At 52.4% G+C, this 10000-nt stretch overlaps 1 protein-coding gene across 1 annotated transcript; it reads right to left on the reverse strand.

The window, feature by feature from the left end:
• Positions 1-291: 291 nt before the first annotated feature.
• PROCA1 (protein interacting with cyclin A1) lies at positions 292-7239 on the reverse strand. The gene is made up of 4 exons (XM_035139640.2): positions 7032-7239; positions 4279-4411; positions 3399-3533; positions 292-2270 (listed from the first exon to the last, which is right to left on the reverse strand). Exons 1-4 carry the CDS (start codon positions 7171-7173, stop codon positions 1592-1594), a joined length of 1089 nt encoding a protein of 362 aa, XP_034995531.2. The 5' UTR covers positions 7174-7239; the 3' UTR covers positions 292-1591.
• Positions 7240-10000: the final 2761 nt, after the last annotated feature.

The following is a 10000-nucleotide window of genomic DNA, read 5'->3' on the forward strand; positions in this document are numbered from 1 at the left end:
CCATATCTGGTAAGGGCCGTTTGACGGTGGAACGGTCACCCTCAAGAGGTGGTGGGCTCTCCTTCCTTCCTTGGAGGTTTATAAATAGAACTTTGATGGCCATTTGTTGGGGATGCTTTAGCTGAGATTCCCGCATTGCAGGGGGTTGGACTAGATGACCCTGGGGTTCCCTTCCAACTCTACAATACTATAGACTTGGAATAGGGAGTCTCTGGACTGCAGTGGGGCTCAACTGGAAGTATTTCTCTTCCAGAGGTGGGTGAGAAACCCAACGGGGGGGCGGGCGGGACTGAAGACCCAGAGAAGCAGGGTGGTGGGAAAGGACGGGGAGAGGCTCAGTGTCGGAACCATCAGGAAAGGTCATGGCTTGGTGGCAGGGCCAGAGCCTGGGGGTAATCCGTTCCCAAAAGCCTGGAGAGCTTCTGCCAGTCAGTGTAGACAATGCTGAGGTGAATGGACCAATGATCTGACTCCATATATGGCAGTTCTTGGATTCCCAATCAAATCACCCCTTTATTCCGACCAGGAGGACTGGGAACTTCATTTTGGGTGGGGAGTGCCGTAACTCTGGAACAGAGCAGCTGCTTTGCATGCAGAAGGTCCCAGGTTCAACCCCAGGTAAGGCCCTGCCTGAAACCCTGGGCATTCATTGCTGCCAGTTGGTGCAGACAATACTGACCTGTCAGGGATGCTCTGATTCCTACTTTGAGACCCCTTCCGACTCTTAATTTTAGAGGGGACAAATCTGAGTTGGTGAGAGACTGCATCTTTTGCAACCAGGCAAATCTTTGGCCGCAGGTCCCTAGGTAAAGAAGGAAGGCCTGCAAGCAGAGCAGCCTTAAATCAAAGATGTAAAAATGCTGACAATTTGCGAGTGGGGGCTTTAAAGGCTGCTCCTGTTGGCAGAATCCCTTTCCTCTCTTGGCTGCGTGCAGGCCTTCATTTAGCATCATAGCATCGTAGAATGGGAAGAGACCCCAAGAGGCATCTAGTCCACCCCTTGCAATGCAGACATTGATGCTAAAGAACTCCCAAGTGTTCAGGATCAAGCCGTTTCTCTTTTTGTCTACCTGAGGACTGTCTGTCTGTCCTGGAAGAAACGAGCATTTCGGATCACTTACTCTCTTTATTTTTCAACAAACTCCAGCAGCGTTAGGGTTAGGGAGCCTTAGTCCCAAACACCTGGTTGGCAACAACTGGGATTGGGGCTTGAGCCCTGGGGCCTTCTGCCTGCGAAGCAGCTGCTCTGCTCCTGTGCCCCCTTGGCAGAGCTGTGGGGAGGTGGTCTTGTGTCCTGTGCTGCTTCTGCCACCTAGAAGAAGAAATTCCGCAAAACGCAAGCAAATAGTTGCCAGTTTGCACGACTCGACAGGATGTCATTCTTGAGTGCGTGTATAGACGTCCTGGAGTGGGACACTTAGTGCCAGCAGACTCTGGCAGACAAGCACCTTTTGACTGGGCAGAGTGGGTGCCAGGCACCCTCGGCTCCTCCAGATCCCCCCACTGATGTTTCCCTGCCCTCTGCAGGGGGGGGGGGGAAGCACACAAGTAAAGTTAGGATCTTTGGGCTCGATCTGATTTTGCCTGTTTATTACGCAGCCTGGACTGCGGATACCTTGCCCCCCGAGTCTGGGTGGGTTAAATATTGGGACCGTCCATCTCTCTCCCTAAGACGCCTCCTCCTCCCTTTCCTCTTCCTCGGAGGAGGCTGGGCAGTGGGGGGCCTGGGGGCGGCCTTGGGCGGGGCGGTTGGCTCTCTGCCCCCTGCTGGTTCAGCCCCTCCCGCAGGGTCGTCGCCAAGGATGGCGTTGAACGGATCTTCCTCCCTTAAGTCTGGGAGCCTCACAGGGTCTTGGAAGTCCACCTTGGCTGGCTCCTGCTCTACCAGCTGCTTTGGGAAGGCGGCGGGGTCCTCTCTAGCCGGATGAGGAACGGTCGCAGCCTTTGCTGCTGCCGCCTTCTTCTTCTTCAAGCCTTTTCCCCTTCTGCCTTTTCTTCCTTTGCCCTTGCCCTTCCGCTGCTTCCTGGGGATGTCGCTGGGCCTCGCCTGGGGGGCAGGAGTGGTCCCAGCCGCTGCCACAACAGCCTGGTCCGGCTTGCGGGGAAGAGGAGATGAGCCCGCCGACAGATGGAAGGAGGTGGTGGCGGCGGTGGAAGACTTTGCCAGGGGCGGCTGGTGGGTTGCCAGCCGGTCTATGAGCCGCCCGCCATATTCGTACAGCACTGGATCTTGCGCCACGGCAACCGCCACGGTCGTGTAGTTCTTGCACCTGGCAAAGATTGAGCAGACACGGATAAGCAGGAGTTGCTGGGGTTCCCTGAGCACATAGGGAAAACTTCACAGGCTGGGGGCATCATTTAGGCTCATTTCAAAGTAGGGATGGGGAGGACTAGAAACCTGGCCGCTTTTTAAAGCAGGGGTGGGGAATCCTGTGGTCTTCCAGGTGTTGCTGAAGCCCAACAAATTTTCCCACCTCTGCTTTGAAATGAAAGAGGTCAGGTTGTGCTACCGCTTCAGAAGCCAGAAGATTAGCTGGGGAGGCAAGCTGTGTTTTAAGGGCCTGGCAGTGCCTCTGGCACTCGGAGCCACACACACGTGACTACCACCAGCAGAATAAATTGCATGCATGGGAAAAAATGTGCATTTTCCCCATATTTGCATAAAGCACGTGTTTGCAGAATTTGGATTATTCTGGAGCAGGTTCCTTTTGTTTCATGTTAAGGTCGAGTCTAGCCAGCCCTAGTTTGCAGGCTCCCTTTTTGATAATTGATTTGAATAAATTCTGACCCAGGCAAGTTTTGCAAAAGTGCTTTTGTAACTAGTGTACAGCATAGAAAAGTTAAAGCCCACCGAAACCAAACGGCAACTTTTCAAGCAATGATATAAAAAATCACGTTAAAGAGTTTAAAATGTGCAACCTCATTGAAAACCACGGTTCTACCAGCAGACAATAAAACCAGGCAGCCTCTGTCTTGAATAAAAGCTAGAAATGGAGAGGAAGGTAGCCAGGCCGGAATCCCCAGGGGGAAATTGAGAGTGTCATGAGAGAGGCAGTGTGGCATAGTGGTTAGAGTGCCAGACTAGGATCTGAAAGACCAGGGTTCAAATCCCCCTGCACTCAGCCATGAAGCTCCCTGGTTGTGACTTGGGCCAGTCACTGTCTCTCAGCCTCATCTACAATAAGAAAATAACATAAAAACCATCGACCACAACATCCCCTCTGCTCATTCCTTCCCTTGTTTCCCTCTGCATTCAAAGCAGCCTCCCCAACTCCCAGCCCCTCTGTTCTGCTGCAGCAATAATAGCAGAGCCGCTCCTCGAGCACTCATCCTGTTTCTGTTGCCCAAGTTTGAAGAGGAGGTTGCTGGGGGCGGAGAAGGAACTAAGAGCCGCTTACCAGACGTAGAGATAAGGCTCCACACATTGCTCTTTGTAGGTAAACTCAAAGCAAGGCACCTGGATGACGTTGAAGAAGGCCTGGCCCACCACCCGGGAGGTTGTGTCGTTCACGGCCCGCAGGCATGCCTTTAACCTATAAACAGAAGGCATCTCACTTATTCTGCATAGAATAAACACCCAGCTTTTCCATTCGAAAAATCCCAAGGGGGCTCCCAAAACAGTCCTTTCATTAAAAAAATAAAATAATAACCACACTAACCATGTGTTGTGCATTGCAAAGGGTTGAACGTACAACTCTACAGTTCTGTGCCGTTGGGGATTGATCCTGGGCCCTTCTGCGTGCAAAGCAGGTGCTCAAACCCTGGCAACCCCCTGACGTCTTGGTCTTGCGTCATTTGAGGTTTTCTATGTCAAAACCCACAATAACTGCACAGATTTCAGTTGCCTTATCTGGGCTGGCCTTGAAAATCTGGGTGTTTGGAATAAATAAATGGAGGGGGAGGCAGGGCTGAAGAGGGGCTGGAAACTGCAGGACCGGAGTTTTGCACAAGTCAGTTGGTTCGAGCGTGGTCATAGAATCCTAGAGTTGGAAGAGACCACAAGGGCCATCCAGTCCAACCCCCTGCCAAGCAGGAAACACCATCAAAGCATTCTTGACATATGCCTGTCAAGCCTCTGCTTAAAGACCTCCAAAGAAGGAGACGCCACCACACTCCTTGGCAGCAAATTCCACTGCCGAACAGCTCTCACTGTCAGGAAGTTCTTCCTAATGTTTAGGTGGTCCTCGAGGTCCCTTCCATTGCTACCATTCTGTGGTTCTGTGTTTTGGGGCCCCTGCAGGAACTTCCTCCCAAACACTGCCCCTCCCTTCCGCTCACCTGTTATCGCAGTCGCAGTGGCTGATGGTGTGCCATCGGAAATTCCGGTACCCGTACTTGTAGGTGAAAGGGTGGATGACGTGCTGGCAGTGGTCGTGTTCCCGGCAGCACCTGTCCGTCTCCCGGTGAGTTCCTGGAAGAGGGCGGGAGGCATTGGAGGGAAGCAGGTCAAAGGAAATCGGGAAGCCCAGCCTAGGCATGGCCTTAGAAACAATGGCTCCACAAGCTCATCAATCCCCCATGTCCCCTGCCCACCCCGAAAAAGCATCCTTCAGAATAGCAGCGTGCGTGACCCACAAAGGTAGAATGCGACACAGTAAAATTCGCAACAGTAACAATAATAGAATTGGAAGGGACCCACCAGGGTCATCTAGCCCAACCCCCTGCAATGCCCAGTGTGGAGATCAAACCCACGACCCTGAGCTTGAGAGTCCCATGCGCTGCTGACTGAGCTATTCCGGCTATCGACTGCATGTTTATTCAAAATCCACTTCAACTACTTGGCTTGAAGTGCCCAACAGTGCCCTTCAGCTCTCTATATTGGACAAACAGTCCAAACCCTACGCCAGAGGATAAATGGACATAAATCTGACATCAGGAATCACAAGACAGAGAAACCAGTAGGAGAACACTTGAATCTCCCAGGACATTCTATACAAGATCTCAAAGCAGCTGTTTTATTACAGAAAAAATTCAGAAACAGACTGGAAAGAGAAGTTGCTGAATTGCAACTCATTAGCAAGCTAAAAATCATGGAGCCACCTGGAATGAACAAAGACATAGGATTCTTATCTCATTATACATGATCAAGCTTTCCTTAGCACCTCAGCCCTTGCTCCCCCCCCCCCGCGAGACCAATTGCAGTCGTTAACAGTCATCAACAGGTTTACCACTCCTATCAGCCCATCACCCATTCCCATCACCCCCACCCTCTGAATATACATAAGGGTCTGGTGGCTTCTGTTTCAGTGTATCTGATGAAGTGTGCATGCACACGAAAGCTCATACCAAAATAAAAACTTAGTTGGTCTTTAAGGTGCTACTGAAGGAATTTTTTTTATTTTACTTAGCTTGATTAATTCAACCAAACTGATGAACTTGATGAGTGATGCCAGCTTTTCAAAGTCAGAGTTGCGCTTCTCGCTGCCCCCTGGCATCTTAGCACCCCCTAGGTCAGGCATCCCCAAACTGCGGCCCTCCAGATGTTTTGGACTACAATTCCCATCTTCCCCGATCACTGGTCCTGTTAGCTAGGGATCATGGGAGTTGTAGGCCAAAACATCTGGAGGGCCGCAGTTTGGGGATGCCTGCCCTAGGTAATCCCACAGTCCCCCTAGGGGGCACTGCCACCCTCTCTGGTCCAGGCCATGCAGCTACCCTCAAGGTGCTTTGGGCTCCTCCTCCTGTCAGCCCCCATCATCATCTCATAGCTGTAGTACCACAGGATGGCCCTCTGTCCTGGATGCTTGAGTTGAGATTTCTGCACTGCAGGGGGTTGGACTAGATGAACCTTGGTACCCTTCCAACTCTACGATTCTATGACACATTTCTAAGAGGAGAAGAAAAAGGTGGTCATTGATGACTCCTAGCTCTGACCTTCCCTAGAGACCTTAGATTCTAATATCAATGGCTTCTCCATTGTTCCATCATTATCATCATTAATAATAATAATAATTACTATTATTAACATTATTGCAATTTACTACCCACCCTGCACCCTAAGGTCCCAGGGTGGGGTGCAATTGTTTGTTTGTTACATGTCACAGAATCGTAGAATTGGAAGGGACCCAAGGATCATCTAGTCCAGCCCCCTGCAGTGCATGAATCATGGCTAAAAACCTCCAGGGAAGGAGAGTCCACTCTTCCTGTCGGAAAGTTCTCCCTGACGTTTAGTCGGAATGTCCTTTCTTGCAACTTGAAGCCGTGGGTTTGAGTTCAAGGTGGAGTAGAATCATGGAGTTGGAAGAGACCACAAGGGCCATCCAGTCCAACCCCCTGCCGAGCAGGAAACACCATCAAAGCATTCTTGACATATGCCTGTCAAGCCTCTGCTTAAAGACCTCCAAAGAAGGAGACTCCACCACACTCCTTGGCAGCAAATTCCACTGCCGAACAGCTCTTACTGTCAGGAAGTTCTTCCTAATGTTTAGGTGGAATCTTCTTTCTTGAAGATTGAATCCATTGCTTCTCTAGAGCAGCAGAAAACAACCTTTCTCCCTCCTCTATATGACATCCTTTTATATATTTGAACATGGCTATCATATCACCCCTTAACCTTCTCTTCTCCAGGCTAAACATACCCAGCTCCCTAAGCCGTTCCTCATAAGGCATCGTTTCCAGGCCTTTGACCATTTGGGTTGCCCTCTTCTGGACATGTTCCAGCTTGTCAGTATCCTCCTTGAACTGTGGTGCCCAGAACTGGACACAGTAACATGGTTCTCCACCCCCACTCCCACCCCGCTCATTGAATCCCGACAACAACCCTGTGAGGTAGGTCAGGCTGACGGAGGCAGTGTCTGCTCCAAGGGCACCCGATGAGCTCCATGGTGGAGTGGAGGATTTGAACCCTGGTTCCCCAGGTCCTAGCCCGACCCTCTAAGCACTACACCGCACTGCCTCTCTTAAGACATTGTACAGTCCTTCCAAGTATCCGGAGGGCGCCAAGTTGGCGAAGCAAATGAGGAAGAGGCTACTGGCTAGAGAAGCCACCACCCCCCCCAATCCCGCCCCGCACGCTCTCCATCTCCCGTTACCCAGTTCCTCGTAGCTCTCCGCGATGTTGCCGGCTCCGCACCAGAGTGTGCCCGGGTAGGTGAAGCCGCGCTTGGTCCGGCGCCGAGAGGAAGCCTCTCCGTCGTCCGCTCCGTCGAGACAGGCCGCCTTGGCTTCTTCCATCCCGGGGAAGTCGGGCTCCTCCTCCGCCTGCGCGCCCGGGGAACAGCGGCTTAGGAAGGCGCCCACCTCCCGGGGCTCCGTGGAGACGCTGCAGCCGCTCAGGCCGGCGCGTCGACGGGGCGCCCAAGTGGCGCTCAGAAGCTCCGTCCCGTCGGACGCCTCCAAGCGGAGCACGCCGGCCCCCAGCGGGCTGCGCAGGACGCAGAGGGCCGCCGGGGGCCGGGCCGGGCCGGATCTAGCCCCCGCCAGCAGCAGCGGCAGCAACAACAGTGGCAACAGCGACGTGCCAGGCATCGCGGCGGGAGCCACCGACGGAGCGGGCGGCGGCGGTTCGCTTTCAGCACCAGGGCGCAGAGACAGCGCCCGGCGCGCCCGGCGCCTTTTAAGCCCCGCCGTGCGGTGGCCTGATCCACGGGGAGGGGAGGGGCCGGAGCCCTCCCTCCCTCCCTCTCCCCGGCTCCAAATCTCGATGGGCACACAGCTCTGGGAAGCAGAAAGCGGGCGTAGTTCTTCACGTGACAGCTGCGCTGGATGGCCCAGCAGGCAGGCTAAGCAGGTGCGTCTGGGCACCAGCGAGGAATCGTGGGGTGTTCGAGGCGGAAGAGACCCCAAAGGTCCAGTCCAATCGCCTGCAATGCAGGGAAGCGCAGCCAAATGATCCTAGAATCATAGCTCATGGTTTTGGGTGGATTCAAAGAAAACAGCCCAGTCCTGTCAGAGGCAGCAGTTTTCCTTGCCAGCTGTTGTAAGGTGATGGTTCAGCTATAGCAGGGGTTCCCAAACTAAGGCCCTGGGGCCGGATGCGGCCCAATCGCCTTCTCAATCCGGCCGCGAATGATCTGGGAATCAGCATGTTTTTACATGAGTAGAACGTGTTCTTTTATTTAAAATGCATCTCTGGGTTATTTGTAGGGCCTGCCTGGTGTTTTTACATGAGTAGAATGTGTCCTTTTATTTAAATGCATCTCTGGGTTATTTGTGGGGCATAGGAATTTATTCATATATTTTTTCAAAATATAGTCCGGCCCCCCACAAGGTCTGAGGGACAGTGGACCGGCCCCCTGCCCAAAAAGTTTGCTGACCCCTGAGCTATAGGATGGACTAGCTTGGAGCACACAAATGACTCAGGTTCTCACCTTGACATGAGAACAAACCTTTGCGATCATCACCTGAGGTCCAGAGAGTGGCAACATGAGAACGGGCCTTTTCAGTGGTGGCTCCCCTTCTGTCTGTGGGATGCCCTCCCCAGGGAGGCTCACCTGGCACCTTCATTGCATATCTTGAGGCACCAGGCGAATGTTCCACTTCTCCCAGGCCTTTGGCTGATTAAATAATCAATGACCTTTTAAATGTGTTTATGGGAGGGGGGTTATTGGTTTGTTTCTATATTATGTATTCTGTGTTCTCATTTTGTATTTTTATGTTGTGAACTGCCCTGAGATCTACAGGTGAAGAGTGGTATACAAACAACAACAACAACAACATCCCACACCCATCAGCAAAACATGTCACACATCCCAGCTCCCCTTGCCTTGGCCTGGAAAGGAATATTTGCAAAAATATTTCAATGCCACATAAACACCCACAACTGAATTTGATTCCAACCGCAAAGCTGGTACTTTAACGCCCCAAATTTAAGAGGGGTCTTCATTCCAAAATCCATATCGGGGCAATGTCTTCATGGTTGTTTAGTCGTTTAGTCGTGTCCGACTCTTCGTGACCCCATGGACCAGAGCACGCCAGGCACTCCTGTCTTGCACTGCCTCCCGCAGTTTGGTCAGACTCATGTTTGTAGCTTCGAGAACACTGTCCAACCATCTCGTCCTCTGTCATCTCCTTCTCCTAGTGCCCTCAATCTTTCCCAACATCAGGGTCTTTCCCAAGGATTCTTTTCCAATGTCTTCATTAGGCCAGCCAAAATGAACCCCAAATATTTTTTTAGCAACACTAATATACCGTACTTGACAGACGATCTCTACACCATTTAAAAAGAACGAACGTGGAAGCTTTGGCACCAACCAGCTTTTGTTTACTGCCTAGCCTGACGACAAGTTTTGGATAAATTTGCACGCTATTTTATGATGTTTTAGTTGCCACAATAAAGGCATTGCCTTAAATGGGGATTACAAACCCTGTGAAGTTTCTGAAGGCTGCCACCTGCCACATACATTGCACCTTTTCCTCCCAAATGCTGACAGAGACGAAGCACCATTGCATGTCAGGCATCGAATGCTGTCAGAGCACCATTGCAGGTCAACAATCAGATGCTGAGAGATCACATTTGTCCAATGTGGAAACTGAGAACCGTCAGATGATAAAAAACACTTGGTGAATTGGCATTTTAGAGGCTGTTCTGAGGATGTTTGGACTTGGCACCATGGATGTCTCCACCCCACCTTCCGCAGAGCTCCTCTCTTCCTGCTCTGAAAGAGGCCTGATGCATCCGGGGGGGGGGTCTTTCGGGTGCCCTAGGGGTGCAGGTCCAGGCAGGCCGCCTTTCTCCCCCTGGAGCAGCCTGAGGACGAAAGGGTTAGCTCTTCAGCAGCTTCCTCCCCTCCTGCTGCTCCTGGGACTGACCGAGAGTTACCTCACCAGCCCCCCCTTCTCAGATTCATGACTGGCTTCCAAGAGGGTGGGCTGAGGCCGGTCGCTGTGGCAACTGAGATGGGGTGATCTCGGAGGGCCCGTAGGACGCGGCCTCCTTTGGGATTCCTTCCTTTCAGGCCCCTTCGGGACAGAGGCCTTTGTCCAAAAAGCTGCGCCCGCCATCCCGGGTCAACGAGGTGACCCCCGCCTGCCCTCGTGGGCTGGAGGGACCCCCTGCAAG

This window comes from Zootoca vivipara, chromosome 15, assembly GCF_963506605.1.
Source record: "Zootoca vivipara chromosome 15, rZooViv1.1, whole genome shotgun sequence".
NCBI lineage: Eukaryota > Metazoa > Chordata > Lepidosauria > Squamata > Lacertidae > Zootoca > Zootoca vivipara.

Coding starts and splice junctions, on each gene's coding strand:
- PROCA1 (XM_035139640.2), bottom strand. CDS start 7,173: ATGGAAGAAGCCAAGGCGGCCTGTCTCGACGGAGCGGACGACGGAGAG. Junction 4,412..7,031: donor GGAGAGCTACGAGGAACTGG/GTAACGGGAGAT, acceptor GCCCTCTTCCAG/GAACTCACCGGGAGACGGAC. Junction 3,534..4,278: donor CACTGCGACTGCGATAACAG/GTGAGCGGAAGG, acceptor TTCTGTTTATAG/GTTAAAGGCATGCCTGCGGG.